The following is a 16,779-nucleotide window of genomic DNA, read 5'->3' as shown; positions in this document are numbered from 1 at the left end:
CTATGAAGAATGCTGGTAACGTCAAATCTAATGGAGTGCTGGTACTTGTTTCAGTGCAACAGCAAAATTGTGGCTGAGACTAAAGGCACTTATTGACAGCTTCATTAACCTTTTTGATGACAAGTTAACTAAAATATGAAGAGGTTGAATTTGAGGCACAGGTTTAGAATCCAAAAGACTGTTATACGTTTTGGCAGGTTGTTTTTCATTTTGAAGAATTCTTTATTAGCAGAAGCTTTTAAAAAGTCCCACTTGAAATTAGCTACACTTATCTGCTCCATTGAAGATCAACTTTCTATTTTCTTAGTTCACTCTTCAGCAAGTTGTTCTATGGACTATGGACAGACATGAAAATAAGCCACCATCACATAGAAAAAATAAACTTTACACCTGCAGTCATGACTATAGTCATTTGCTTACAGACCATGCTTTGGATATGGCTCATAGAATCGATTGGAAAAAAACCATCATGCTCTATTGCAGCAAATTTTGAACAGAAACACTGTTTAAAGAATATGCAGCTGCTCTCAAAAATCTGCCTAACCTGAATAAATATGATTGCATAAAACTTTCTAAAATATGGGAAATAATATTTTGATTTCAGTTTACATCTAAGGCCTCCAACTGACATCCACAGAGGACACCTTCATCTAGTTAGAGACTCTGTTCTTTTGTCCACATGTTTCACTTAGTTTTGTGTTGCATTTGTGTGTGTGTGTGTGTGTGTGTGTGTGTGTGTGTGTGTGTGTGTGTGTGTGTGTGTGTGTGTGTGTGTGTGTGTGTGTGTGTGTGTGTGTGTGTGTGTGTGTGTGTGTGTGTGTGTGTGTGTGTTTTAGAAGTCTCAGTGCTATAATTTTCCAAAGACAGATTATAAATACTGTCTTTGGAAAATCGCTGGATAACCTTTTCAGTTAAGTAGAAAGTTTTTTACTTGGTTATAAATTAAACGTGCCATGAAACTGTATTCTTTTAATTCTTTATTATTATGATTCAGGCTCTCCACCACCGTATGAAAACTGGCTAACTCACCTTCAGTCGAAAAGCCCTGATAAAGGGATCTTACATCATGGACTGGAACTGAACACAGGTCTTTCTGAATGAGCTATGGAAGCTGCAATAAAAAATAATAATAATAATAAAAATCAGCTAATGCCTTTTATTCCTGTATATGGAGTAGTCAAGGGCGTTTAAGCCCTATCTAACTTTTGGAGACTGAGTAGTTAGTTCACTCTCCACTGGTAGCCAATCAAAGATAGCTGACGCAAGGCTATCAGTAATTTAATTGGCATGCAGTGAAGAGATGGCTAACAAGTAGCGCCATCTCGTGGCACGTAACCCAATACTTTTAATGTCTGAAAAGAGTGTGGATTCTACAGTTGAGTTTCTGGAATGAAAAACTCAAGTTTCCAGGAGGAAAAAGTCACTTGTCCATGCCAGAAATTGACTAACTTGGGAATGGGTAGAAAAAAGGCTTAGAAAAAGTTCATCTTGTCAGTGACCACAATCGAACTTGCGATGCTCTTTCTTTGGGCAGCTTAGTACTGAGGAGCGAAAACACTCTTCCATGGAGCTACACTAGCTGGATTTAATGTAATATAAGAAATATTCTTAATTTCTTCACTTTATTTTATCAGTAAACGTTTTGGTTTATACTAAACAAATGAGTGATTCTTCCTTTTCTTGCTGTATTTTAATGCTTTCATGTTGGCAGTTTAATTTTGGTGGTTATATAAAGCTTGAAATAATCTTTATACTGACTGATTTATCATTCTCTGAATACACTTTCATTTTATCATTGTTTGTTTCAGAATATTGAGATCCTGAGTTACATTGGCGGATATATCGGAATATGGTTAGGTGTCTCTCTTGTAGCGATGTTTGATTTAAGTGTAACTACTGCAGATGCAATCCTCCAAAAGCTAGCCTCAAAGAGAAAAAATAATATGCATAATACTAAGAATCATTTGGTGTCTACTATTTAAATATCGTTTTTTGCTAAAATATAAGATGTAAAAGTATCTTTTAATAAGAAACTAGCTTAATGTCTTAGATTAAGAAAGCTTTTTTTAAGATATCACATTGTATTGCATATGGCATTATCAATTAACTTAAATTGCTTTAAGATTTTTTAAAAAAAAACTTGGTATTCTTATTTTTTCAGCCAAGAAATGTATGCCTACAGTTCAATAAATGCAGCATGCTGAAATGAAGTCCTATCTTAATGTATGTGTGTGTGTGTGTGTGTGTGTGTGTGTCAAAGCACTAAAACTATTACCCATCTACTGTACATGCTTTTGTTATGGTTATTGAATGCTGATTTATTAATCCAAATAATCAATAGCTTTCTAAAATTATTTAAGAGGCTGTCGACTGCGGCATTGTAATTTTTTTTGTCTCTATTCTTGTATCTTAACATCAGCTGCACCTTTGTTAATTTTTGTATGTGCTGCGCTCCCAGCACCTTGTACCTCACTTAACTTCTATCTATTTCACTCAAATAAGACTATAATCTGCTTAAAATAAACCTCGGTGTCAATCCCGCTAAGTTTTATTCCTGTTTCCAGTGCTATTAAAACAGAATTTAAGTTATCAGCCTATCTACGATATGTAGGTTCACCAATTCCCACACCAATCAATCAGAAAAACTTATTTTTTAACGACTGCACCATTCTAATTGAACTAACATAGCTTGAGAACTAAAGTAAGGAATACCTCAAAACCACTGTGCTAGTGGTTTTGAGGCAGTATGGTGTGAGATAGATGTCAATGGAATCAAATACTTGGTTGGATGTTGTTATAGACCAGGTAATGTGGATGGTGATGACAATGAAATGTATAATCAAATTAGCCAAGCAAATAACAAAAGGTGATCATTATGGGTGAGTTTAATTATGGCAGTATAGACTAGAATGATGAGATAGCAACTGGAAGTAAAGAAAATGAGTTTCTTGAGTTTTTGAAGGATAACTACCTCAGACAGTATGTCACAGAGGGCATTCAAGGATTGAGGGTCTTGGATTTGGTCATCTCATCAGAAAATGTAATTGTATATGAGGTGTCAATTCATCCACCAATTGGTGAAAGTGACCATGAGGTGATTATTATTATTATTATTATTATTATTACGGGCAACTCCAGGGAGTCATTAGACTCATCGAGGGAGGCCCCAAATCATTTTCATCACAACTATTCGACATTCATACAGTATCTATCATACCTCGCCTTAAACTCATTCACTGTCACAGCATCCACCACAGACTCAGGGAGCGCATTCCACTCATTCACTACTCTAAAAGTAAAGAACCCAGCTCTAACACCTTTACTAACCACACTTTTGCCCAGTTTCCATGGATGTCCCCTAGTCCTCCCACAACCAGCCCTGTTCTCAAAAATATCTTCTGAATTAATTTTATAGAAACCCTTCAGTAATTTGAATGTCTCAATCATATCTCCCCTCCTCCGCCTATCAACCAATTTTTGCAACCCACAAATCCTCAACCTGTTCTCATACGGTTCATTCCACAGACCTGCTATCATCTTGGTCACTCGCCTCTGGATCCTCTCCACCTCCTCCCCATCAAGAAGAAACCTAGGTGACCAAATCTGAGCACAGTAGTCGAGATGAGGTCTTATCAAGGCTCGATACAGAGGAACAATAACCTGCTTGTCTCTGCTTGTCAACGTATTCTTCAGCAACCAAGTGATTTGATGAGCTGATTTGGCCACTTTTGCAATGTGTCCCCTAAATTTCAATTCCTTATCCACCAACACTCCTAAATCTCGTGCCTCATCAATTTCCTGGAGAACGGTTCCACCAATGCAGTAAACTGCCTCCCATCTTTTCACCCCAAAATGCATAACCTTACATTTTGCCAAATTAAATTGACATCCATTCTCCCTAGCCCAGACCTCCAATCTATCCAAATCATCCTGCAAAATTTTGACGTCATCTGCATTCACTATTGCCCTACCCAACTTCGCATCATCCGCAAACAAATGAACTGTTCCTCTCAGATCCTTTCCTATATCATTTATGAACAGATTAAACAGCAGTGGTCCAAGAACAGATCCTTGTGGTACACCACTAGTCACAGGCCGTCTTGTGGACTCTACTCCTGAGTAAACCACTCTCTGATATCTCTCCGTCAACCACCCTCCTATCCATCTCACCAACCCTATGTCCATTCCCATATGCTGCAATTTACTGATTAGAATTCCATGTGGTATCCTGTCAAAGGCCTTAGCAAGGTCCAGCAGAATCACTGTAAACCCATTACCCTTATCCAGTTCAGCAGTCACTGTGTTATAATACGTGAGCAAGTTACTGAGGCATGACCTACCCTTCACAAAACCATGCTGTCCCCGATACAGTATCCCATTTTCTTCTATCCAATCTTGTATTTTCCTCTTGACTATTTTCTCTAAGACCTTGATAATGATTCCTGTTATGCTGATTGGCCGGTAATTTTCAACAGCAGCCTTGGAACCACCTTTGTGCAGTGGAACTATTTTCCCCTCTTTCCACCCCCTTGGGACTGACCCAGTCCTGAGGCTCAAATTAAACATAATGGTCAAGGGCACTGACAATTCTTTGGCCGCTTCACGTACGACACGAGCTGGTATACCATCCAATCCCACAGATGTATTGATATTGAGGTTCTGTAATAGACTAGTTACCTCTACCTCATTCATCACAATTCCAGTATAAGCTGTTGGTTCCTCCATTTCCGCAAAGCCACCACCTGGATGATATACTCTTGCAAAGTGCTCGCTAGTAATTCCACAACATCGACTGATTCAGTTACCTCCCTACCCTCAGCATTTTTTAAGATCATTCTACCATGAGCATTTTTCCTTTTACTTGCAACATATTGAAAAAACTGTTTGGGATTATCTTTAGCCTGCATGGCCAATTTCCTTTCGTAATCTGCTTTTGCTTTTCTTACCACCCTTGTTACCATCCTGGCCTGAGCTTTATACTGTTCATGCACCTGATGGTCACCCTTCTCCTTAAATTCCCTCCACAATTGTTTCTTTTTTTGCAGCTCAAGCTTAATAGTGTTATTCATCCATTTAACCCCTACCTGATTTATTATTCGGACTCTTGGTATACAGTCAACCATTGCCTCCTGCAAACAGTTCTTGACCACCTCCCATGCACCATCAACATCCAGCCCTTGCAGTTTTACATGCCATGGCATTGAGCCAAGCACACACCTAAGCTTGTCATACTTACCAGCCCGGTAATTCCACATATATCCCTGTCTTAATTGTAAATTCGACTCCTTTAGCCACCTCCCAAGTCATGACCTTATGGTCACTCTCACCAATTGGTGGCAACAAGGTCATGTTCGTTACAGCCACATTCTCAGTTGCAATTACTAGGTCCAGCACTCTCTGCCCCCTGGTATTTTCCAATACATGTTGCCTTAGATAGTTGTCCCTTAATAACTGCATAAAATCCAATTCCTTCCTCCCATGTGACCTCTCCTCTTTCCAGTCAATATTACCATAATTGAAATCACCCATAATAATTACCCTCCTTCCATTCATTTCTTCTATTTGCTTATGCATACTATTCCCACCATCCACTCCATCACCCGGTCTATAGCAGCACCCAATTGTATATTTTGTTCTGCTAGATTGTATCTCACACCAAACAGCCTCAAATGTGCTTTTTTCCCCATCCTGCAGTTCAACTTCTATACTCCTTGACTGAAGCTCATCAGCTATCATCAATAACACTCCTCCCCCCTTTTTATTCACCCTGTCACTCCTGAACACGCTATACCCATCGCATTCAATCCCGCTAGCTTTATCATCTTCTGTCAGCCATGTTTCACTAATACCGACAACCTGTGGCCTGGAAGTGCCAACCATGGCCAAAAACTCTTCCTTCTTGTTCCTAATACTCCTGGCATTAGTGTACATGAATCGCAGAAGCCCATTTGTCCCATCCCTACTTTGATTCCTTATACTAATTATCCCATTCTGATTTGTTGTCCGTCGTACTCGCCCGGGCATAATATACTCATTCATACACTTAACTGCCCCCCCCTAAAGTCTGCATATCTACTCCCCCCCCTCTTAATAAATCTAGTTTCCCTGAGTCTGTACATCCACTTCCACATCATTCATCAACACTCTTTCAAGTCTCCGTACACCAACTCCATTCAAATGTAACCCATCCATCTTATATAAGTCCTTTCGCCCATCGAACTCATTCCACACATCCCCAAATTCCACACCACTCTCCATACATAACCCACGCATAAAGTCATTGGCAATTATGGCCCTCCTTCTAAACACTTCGCTGTCATACCGCGGTAAGATACTCACCATCCTAACTCTCTCACTCTTCTCTTTTGCTACCTCAAACAACTCCCTCACATCCTCTATCATTTCCATTTTGTCCTCTTTCAAATCATTCGTTCCTGCCACTATTATCATCTCTTTCACCCTCTGTTTTTGCAGTCGAATAGATTCGCTGACGTCCTTTATGTTCGCACCCGGCTGGTACGACTTCGTTAAACTCTCAATTATTACGCCTCTTAATAGCGAATCCCCATACAGCACTCGCTCCTTCATTTTATTGACGTTTACGTACATTCTATTATTTGCCGTCACAGACTTCCGCCGGTTATTTGTCGGTACGTTCAACACACATTTTTGCATACGCTCCAGTTGTCGTTTGGCTCTGTGTATCGCGCCATTTAAACGGGCAATTTCGCTACTCGCACTTATCTCACCATTTTCGTTATCGATCAAATCATCCATTCCTTCGGTGTTTCTACCTTCATTTACACTTTCAGCGACGCTCTCACACATATCTGGCACTACCACGCAATTCTCTAGTACACTGCCATTTTCTGCATTCTGACTACCGTTAACGATATCAGTCTCGATACACGAAACACGCTTGAAGTCCTCATTCTCTTTACACTTTCTACACATATTAACTCCACTATCACTTTCTAACCAGACTCCTACCGCTCTTCGCAAGGCATACATCTCACAGACAGCACACTGCATAAATTCTTTTACATCAAAACTCTTAAGCAAGCATTGCGACCTGGCCGCCATTTTTTTCTTTATCGGTGCCATGTGTACGCTATCTTTTCTTAAAAATAATAGTTAAAATAACAGAAAACACGCAAAAATTGCACAGACACACCAAGAAACAAAAAGCAAACAATACTACTTAAAATTCTGGTAAAATATCTAATGTTAACACAAAATAATACTGATCTTTTCAGGAGCTCTCGACAAGCCGACCTGGGATGGTTGCCAGCAGTGTGAGGACCTCTGTGAGAAAAGAGTATATGTGGAACTACAAGAGAGGGGATGATTATGAAGAGCTCAGGAGACAGCTTGTAGGTGTATTGTGGAATGAGGAGTTAGCTGGAAAAGAGATCAATGGAGCTTGGGGGATTTTCAAAAACTATCTAATAGATAGTTTTCAGGGAGGATAGAGAAGATAGAACAGGGGGAGGAGTACTGTTGATGATAGCTGATGTGTTGCAGCCAAAGAAAGTAGTATATCAAGGTGATAGACATATGAATGAGAGTTTATTTGAGGTGGTCTGGTGCGAAATAGTGACCAATGCCAAATATACAGTTGGATGCTGCTATAGGACAGGGAGTACAGGGGGAGATATTGAATTCATGCATCAGCAAATTAGTGCAATGAGTGCAGGTTTAGTGATTATTATGGGGGATTTTAATTACGGTGATATCAGTTGGAATGAGGAAATATCACGTAGCAAAAAGGAAATGGAGTTCATACATCTTCTAAGAGATAATTACTTGAAACAGCACATAACTAAAGGGACAAGTAGTGTGAGAGTGTTGGACCTGGTTATTGGTTCAGAGGTTATATGCATAAGTAAGGTGTCCTCGTTACCTCCAATTCGTGAAAGCGATCATGTGGTATTGACTTGGGAGGTTGCAAAATCTGTGGATTTTTCTGTTAAGAAGGGGTATATACGGAACTATAGGTTAGGCAATTATAACAAGCGTCGGAGTGAGCTTGCAGCCATCCCATGGCAGAATATATTGCAGGGGAAAGATGTTAGCAGTGTATGGGATAAAATCAGCAGGTATCTGAGGAAGGCAATATCAGAATGTGTCTCCATGGTCAGGAAGACAAACAAGGTAGGCGTTAGGTGGATGAGTAGTAGTATCAAGCTTGATCTGCAAAAAAAGAAAATGTTATGGAAAATTTACAAGGAGAAAGGCGATCAGTACACCCATGAGCAATACAAGGCTCCAGCTAGGAAGGTTACCAGCATAGTAAGAAAAGCTAAATCAGATTATGAGAAGACCTTAGCCAAAGAGATCAAGGGTAATCCCAAAGAATTCTTCCTCTATGTGGCAAGTAAGAGGAAGAATGACTTCGGAAGGATAACTTTCGTGGGTGCTGATGGTATTGAGGTAACAAAATCAGATGTAATAGTCAAGTTACTGAGTGATCACTTTTCAAAAGTCTATCACCCAAGTGAGGATATCTCTGTACCTGTAGCAATAACTAATGGGAGAATTGACGCTAAGAAATCAGAGGTATTTAATATATTGCAAAATTTAAATGCAAACACTGCTGTAAGCTTAGATGGAATATCAGCTCGGGTGTTGCGTGAATGTGCAAATGAATTGTCAACCCCTCTTACTTGGATATCTAATTAAGTTTGAACTCTGGTATGGTCCCTACGGAGTGGAAGTTAGGCAAAGTGGTTCCTTTGCATAAGGGTGACTGTAAAACTGCGGTAGTTAATTACAGACCAATCACCATCTCAGGAGTAGTGGTAAAAGTATTGGAAAAGTTGGTTAAAGACAAAATTTAAGAATGGGTGGATCAGGATATGATACCTATAGAGGCCAACATGGTTTATCCTGCCTTAGCAATCTATTAACTTTTCATAATAGAATGATATCTGCGTTGGACAAAGGAACTGGCTACACAGTGGTACTTCTGGATTTTGCTAAGACTTTTGACAGGATAAACCCCATGGAACACTGTTACGCAAATTGGAGCAGATGGGAATGGATACTAAATTGGTGATATGGATAGGAGAATGGCTCAGGGAGAGATACCATAAGGTGGTGTATGGAGGAGCCGAGTGCAGAATGAGGCAGGTGACCAGTGTTGTGCCTCAGGGCTCTGTGCTTGGGCCATTGTTATTTAATTTGTATATAAATGATATAGGAAATGTGGCTTACAGGGAGATATTCAGTTGTTTGCTGATGATGCAAAGTTGGGTAACACAATAAAAAATTAAGCTGATGTTGAGAATTTGCAGGATGATTTAAATAAGCTGGAAGATTGGGCAAAAGATAATGGATGTCAGTTCAATGTGGAAAAGTGTAAAGTCATGCATTTTGGGATTAAAAGATTACCAGCTGTGTACTACATTGATGGAACAGTACTCCAAGAGATTGATGAGGCTAGGGACTTAGGGGTGTTGATAGATAAGGAGATGAAGTTCAGAGGACACATTGCTAAAGTGTCCAAGATTGCACATAGGATTACTCCGTTGTTGAGGAACACACTGACATTCAGAGATAAAGAGGTTATTATTCCCCTTTATAAAGCGTTGATACTTCCACATTTGGATTACTGTGCTCAGGTCTGGTCACCTGGATTCCTTGGAGATGAGGAGGCTGTGGAGGGAGTTCAGAGAAGAGTGACCAAGTTGGTGAATGATGTAAAAAAATGCTCCCTACATTGACAGATAGAGAGCTTGTGGATTGCAGAGGTTGGTTGATAGGCAAAGATAAGGGGATATGATAGAAACGTTTAAATTACTAAAAGGTTTTTATAGGATTGATGCAGGGGAAATGTTTCAACTGTGTGATAGTGATGGAAGAACAAGAGGTAATCAATGGAAATTAAGGAAAAGTGTGGTTAACAAGGGCATGAGAACAAGGTTTTTTGCCTGGAGGGTGGTGAATGAGCAGAATGCATTGCCTGACGCAGTTGTGAGTTCTTCATCTGTAAATGAATTCAAGAAGGGATATGACAGATATTGTTTTCCTAGTTTGGGTCTCCCGTGATGAGTCTACATACTCTATGGAGATACCTGTAATAATAATAATAATAATAATAGATGAAATGTCTAAACGTATTCCAAGGATGAGAAGAGTAAATAACCAGGTGTGCGATGGATGAATATAGAGATTAAGCATGCGATACACAGAAAAAGGGCATTGTGGAAGCTGCATAAGAGAAGTGAAAATAACCAATTCCATGAGATCTACAAAGACCAAGCAAGGAGGGTGACTTGGTTGGTGAGGGTAGCTAAAGAGAGGTATGAACAGCAGTTAGCTAATGAAACTAGAAAGAATCCTAAGGAGTTCTTTTGATATGCCAGCAAAAGAAAGAATGGTTATGGAGGGATGATATTGATTGGAGAAAATTGTATAAAGACAGCTGTTGCAGAATGTATGGTGGAGATACTTAATGAGCAGTTCATAAAGGTCTTTCAATTCTGTGAATGTGACTTCATGGAGAGATTGAAAACAGTTGATGATGGTGAGGAGAGACCAATTGTAAGTGAGCAAGACGTGTATGGGGAGTTGAGTAAACTAGATGTTAATAAGGCTGTGGGACTTGATAATATATCATCACATATTCTGAAGGAAAGTGCCAGTAAGTTGACACCTGCCTTGACATATTTTTTTAAAATGTCAAGGCAAGTTTTTACGAGTCTTGGAATCGGTCAAGTTCCTAAGGAGTGGAAGGAGGGAAAGCTTGTGCCACTTCATAAAAGAGGTGATCAAACTCAAGCATCAAACTATAGGCCTATCTGTGTGTCAGGTGTTGTGGTTAAGTTGTTGGAGAAGCTTGTGAGAACTAGGATCCAGAGTTGGGTTGACAACAATGGTATAATCTTTGATGGACAGCATGGATTTGCTAAAGTGAGGTCATGTTTTAGTAATTTGCTTACTTATTACAATAAAGTTACTGCTTCCTTGGAAAAAGGAGGAGGATACACAATAATATACTTGAATTTCGCAAAGGCTTTTGATAGAGTACCTGATGATAAGTTGACATTCAAACTAGAGCAGATGGGGTTGGATATTAGATTAGCGCATTGGATTGGAGACTAGCTATCTTATAGATATCAATAAGTTGTACTGGTGAAGATTTGGATGGAGATATTCAGTTGTTTGCAGATGATGCAAAGGTGGGACGAACCATGTGGAGTAGTGAGATGTTGTTACCTTACAAGAAGACTTGAATAGATTGAGTGATTGGGCATGGAAATGGGGATACGAGTTCAATGTTGCAAAATGTAAGGTTTTAAAATTTGAAAAACAAAGATGGGATGCAGAATTTATGCTTAGTGAGGATATATTGTTAGAGGTGGAGGAAATAAGAGATCTGTGGTGATAGTGGATAAGGATCTGAAATTTAGGGAACACAGCCAAAATTGTGAAAACAACACAAAGGCTTCTGGGAGTGATGCAGAGGACACTGACTTGTAGAAATAGGGAGTTCTTGTTCCGTTGTATAAGGCTTTGATTAGGCTGCACATGGACTATTGTGCCCAGATTTGGTCACCTGGTTTTCAGAAGGATCTAGAGATGTTCAAAAGGGTCCAAAGGCGACTGACTAAGGTAGTTTCTGACCTCTGGAATGTCGAGTATGAGGAAAGTTTGAGAAGATGGAATTTGCAGAGTCTGGTCGACAGGAGGAAGAGGGGACATATGATAGCGACCTATAAATTGGTAAGGGGTTGTTATAGGATCAATGCTGGCCAAGTTCTACAGAAAATAGTGGAGATCGGGAAGAACCAGAGGTCATTCCTGGAAACTCTATGAAGAGGATGTGAGTAGGGGAGTGAGAGGCAGGTTTTTTCATGCAGAGTTGTAAATGATTGGAATTCCTTGCCTGAGTGTGGTGTCTGCAAGGAGTTTGAGTGTGTTTAAGACATGGTATGATGAGCTGTGTGTGTGATAAAAGGACCTCCCAGATGAGTCTTTGACTCCATGAGGTCTTGGGGTAATAATAATAATAATATAGGCAAGATCTTAGTTAATACAAATTGATTTCTGTAGCAAATCATGGCGATCTTCATGCTAACGTGCACGTGGGTTCGCTAGTTTTTTAGAGACAGTGCATTGGCAATGGATCAGGCAAGATAATTATACAAACAGAACATTTTATTTTAAGCTAGTAAGAAAGCACAACACACAATGGGAGAAATTATCTCTGTCAGCCTATTCATATACACAGTAGGTATAATATACAACTGAATATTTTTTACACTCAACACTTATTTAACCCTAGCACAATGCTAACTTTTATCTAAATTAGATATGTGGTTGTTTCCTATTTCACAACTTAGCTAAATTCCATTCACTACATACACAAATTAACATTTATTTTCCCTTTTCATGACCATGACTTATTAACTAATTACTAACAATTTTCTGTAAGCACACATACAAATTCCAAATTTTAGTTTCTGTATCATTAACAACTTTGTGCTTACTTACTTACATTTACCTTTACATACAGTCCAATCAATTTGAAGAAAACTGCACCTGGGATAGCTTCACCTTGCATCTTCATCCTGGGGTAACGATTGTTGCTTGGACGATTCTGACGGTTCTGCTATAGAAGTTTCTGGGAAGGTTAGGTTGATTTTTCTGTCAGGAACTGGATATGAATTGCCAGTGTTTTCCTATAAGCCCACGGATAGCTGTACTCTCCGAGCATATTGTTTCAACTGGCTGGAGTTCCATCGAAATATGGCCTCACCTTCACCACCAGAACTCTGTCCACTGAAAGGGACCAGTGGCAGAAGCCTCCAAAACTCAGAAAGGAGAATGATAGAGTGACCAGTGAGAGTCTTCTAAATCCTCTATTCTCTATATTTTTGAGAGCCCTCTTAAATATCTTATCTCATTCCATGTAATTACGTAATTTTGCCAGGATCACCTGCAGCACAGTGACGTCACAATTGCAGGCTCTATGCAGGACACTATATTGTGGGTGCATATTCTTATGTTCGCAAGATTTTGCAAACGTTTGTTTATGCACAGTCATTGTTATAATCTGGATTAATCTCCTCTTTTCCATTTTCTATTCATTTCAATGGTAATTAAATTATGCTTAAGGGGTGCTTAAGGGGTGCTTAAGAGTCAAAGCTGTATAACTGAGAGGAGACCTCCACATAGCCTTTAAAGGAATGCGGAGAACCGACCAGGGCTTCTGACCTAATGTCCAATCCTCACCTTCTCGTGGTGCACCCTGTTGGGTATCTACTTTGATACTGAACGAACGAGGATGGGCTGGCAATTTGGGATTTAGCCGACCAAATTGTATTCTTATTGGTTAAACCAAAATAAAAAATGATGGTACAACATGACAAAATTTCATGCCGGCTGGGGCGTCGCCCGGTTAAACAAGGCCCCCGTTGTTTTCGCCAGGGAACCAGGGCGAACAGCGAAAAGTCAGCTACTGGAACAAATCTGAAAACAAACCCCAACTCAACATCACCAGAGTTAAAGATCGGTACTATCAATGTAAGAAGCCTGAATGGCAAAGAAATGGAGCTAGCTGAGGAATTAGATAAGTACCAGATCGACATAATACGGGTGACTGAAACAAAAAAGACCAAAACTGGTGAGATCTTTCTGAGCAATAAATACAAAATGTTATATTCAGGCAATGACAATCAAGGAAAAGAAGGAGTAGCCATAGTGTTCAACACAAAATACGAGGCTAATCTTCTTGAATGGCAGTCAGTCTCAAGTAGAGTAATGTGGGCAAATATGAGAATGGGGAACTGGACAATGAGACTTATTTGTGCCTATGGTCCCACAGAAGGTTCTACTAAGGTAGAAGTGGGGGAATTTTTTGAGGCTTTAGAAAAAGCAACTGACACAATGAAAAAGGAAAAGTTCGTCCTTGTTGGGGATCTAAATAGTAGAGTAGGAAATGATTGTGAGACATACAAAAATATTTTGGGAAAATTTGGAGAAAAGAGCAAAGCTAATAATAATGGCAAATATCTGTTGGATTTCTGCTCAGGACATGGACTGGTTATTACTAACACCATGTTCCAACATAAAAATGTGCACAAATTCACATGGAGAGAAGAGGCTAGAAATAAGAAAAGTCTCATTGACTATGTTATTGTTGATAGTGATGTTTTCTCTCTGGTGCAGGACACCAGAGTGTACAGAGGATTTGAAATTGGAAGTGATCACTATTTAGTCTTGAGCAGGATAAAATTGAATTTCATATTGAAAAGAATAACATGTAAGAAAGTTTTAAAGCGAATAAAAGTTGAGCAGCTCTCAGATGTGAACTGTAGACTAAAATACAGAAATATTATTGAAAAGAAAATGAAAGAGTTTGAGAACAGGAATCAAACCTTGGAGATTCAGTGGCAAACTGTGAAGGAAACATTGATTGATTCTGCCAGAGAGGCATGTGGTGAGGTTGTGTGCAAGGATAAAAAAATCAGAACTCCCTGGTGGACACAGGAAGTTAAAGAGGCAGTGAAGGAAAAGAAGAAAGCATATCAAAAGTTCCTGGCAAATAAGTCAGTTTTTACTCTTACAGAATACAGAGACAAATGTAAGAAAGCTAAACAGTGTGTAAAACTAGCTAAACAAAAGTCATGGGAGGACTTTGGCAAGAATATAGAAAATAAATATCAAGAAGGTGGCAAAATATTCTGGAGGTTGTTGAAGAAACTTAGGAATGGAGGAAAGAGTGCTGTAAAAGGAATTAGAGATGATAAAGGTGAAATGAAAACAGGAGAAAAAGATATCCTTGAAGTATGGAGTAATTACTTTGAAAAACTGCTAAATGAAACAAGCAGTGATGACAGCACAGTGATAAAAAACACTGACCAGGCATGCAGTCAGGAATACATATCCATACTTGAAGTAGAAAAAGCCATCAAAGGCTTGAAATGTGGAAAGGCAGCAGGAGTAGATGATATTCGACCAGAAATGCTGAAGTATGGTGGTATAAGAGTCTTACAGTGGCTGCACTGCATAGTTCAGAAAGCCTGGACAGAGGGACGAATTCCCGATGATTGGAGTAGAGCTCTCATAGTACCCATATATAAAAAGGGAAATAAAACTGAATGTGAGAATTACAGAGGTATTTCACTACTGAGTGTTCCTGGCAAGATCTATGCAAGTATACTTGAGAAACGGTTGAGAAGAATTGTGGAAGAAAAGCTTGGTGAAGAACAAGCTGGATTCAGGCCAAATAGAGGCTGTCAGGATCAGATCTTCACTTTACGACAAATAGTCGAGAAAGCATGGGAATATAACAAAGATCTGTATTTAAGTTTTGTCGATTTGGAGAAGGCATATGACAAGGTGCCAAGAGAGAAGCTATTCAATACGCTGCAGTTATATGGTGTCAATGGGGCATTATATCAAGCAATACTTAGTCTTTATTTGAGTTGTGAGTCAGCAGTTAGAATTGAAGGAAGTACAGGAAGATGGTTTAATGTTAAATCTGGTGTGAGACAAGGATGTACATTATCCCCTCTGTTATTCATTATCTATATGGATCACATTATGAAGGAATGTGGTATTAAACCTGATATCAAAATTGGAGATGTTAATGTCAGCTCTTTGCTTTATGCGGATGATGTTATACTTCTAAATAAATCCGCTACAAGTCTGCAAGATTCTCTGAGTAAATTGAATAGCTGTTGTAATAGATATGGTATGAAGGTCAGCATTAAAAAGACAAAGACAATGAAAATAGGCAGAATCATTGAAAATGTCAACTGTGTTGTGAATGGAGAACCTGTGGAACAAGTAAAACATTTCAGCTACTTAGGCACAATTTTTACTGAAGATGGTAAACTAAATATAGAAATAGACAACAGAATCAGCAAAGCTGGTATCGTGGGAAGTCAATTGAATAAATTCATATGGAATAAGAAAGAAATTAGTCGGAACACTAAATTAGCTGTATACAAGACTGTGTTCAAACCAATTTTAACTTATGGATCTGAGAGCTGGGTCAGAAGTAAAACACTTGACCAAAGACTAGAGACCGCAGATATGAGTCCTGAGAAAGATTAGAGGCGTGAACAGATGGCATCAATGGCAATATCATATTAAAAATGAGGATATTAGGAAAGAACTTGACATTGTCAGCATCCAGGAATGCGTTAGCAGAGCTAATCTCAGATGGTATGGTCACTTAAATAGAATGGGAGAGGAAAGATTAGCAAAACAAGTGTTCTCTGCCAGGTTGGCAGGAAAACGACCCAGAGGAAGACCAAGATATAGGTGGATTGATACGGTACAAAGTGCCTTAGACGATAGAAATATAAGATCTGATAATGTTGGAGTCTTGACAAGTAACAGACTGATCTGGAGGAAAATTGTAGATAGGAAGTTAGTAATGATGTAATTTTTTCATGTAGTACTGTCATATCCTGTACACCCCTTGAGGGTACATGGCAGGAATTTGATGATGATGATGATGATTAAATTATGCATTTTTACAGCAAAACTATTACGTTTATTTTATCACAACATAAATTCTATTTTATATGCTTCAAAACCTCTAAAATTGAAGATGAAAAATTAATTAACTTAATTTATCGTGAGAGATTTTACAGCTTCTCAAAGGATGGATAACCACCTGCAGACTGACTGGAAGAACTTACATGGATTATATTTAAGAGCTATACTTAATAAAATAATAAAACAGAGGTAAGAAAATATTGTAAAAGAAGTGGTGAATCATCACTAAAATTGCAGCCTATTAAGCTCATTAAAATTCTT

At 38.9% G+C, this 16,779-nt stretch overlaps 1 protein-coding gene across 1 annotated transcript in view; it reads left to right on the top strand.

The window, feature by feature from the left end:
- Positions 1-16,779, top strand: part of LOC150092465 (uncharacterized) — a 195,787-nt gene that overhangs the window by 138,227 nt on the left and 40,781 nt on the right. The window contains exon 5 of the mRNA XM_090414868.1: positions 1,809-1,889. Within this exon, the coding sequence (XP_090270994.1) occupies positions 1,809-1,889 (81 nt within the window). The remainder of the gene's footprint in view (positions 1-1,808; positions 1,890-16,779) is intronic.

The sequence above is a fragment of the Typopeltis vanoorti genome, chromosome 26 (genome assembly GCF_054136105.1).
Source record: "Typopeltis vanoorti isolate ZY-2024b chromosome 26, IOZ_Tvanoo_1.0, whole genome shotgun sequence".
Classification (NCBI taxonomy): domain Eukaryota; kingdom Metazoa; phylum Arthropoda; class Arachnida; order Uropygi; family Thelyphonidae; genus Typopeltis; species Typopeltis vanoorti.
The sequence above is the reverse complement of the archived record's forward strand: the minus strand, read 5'-3'. Positions and strand labels throughout refer to the sequence as shown.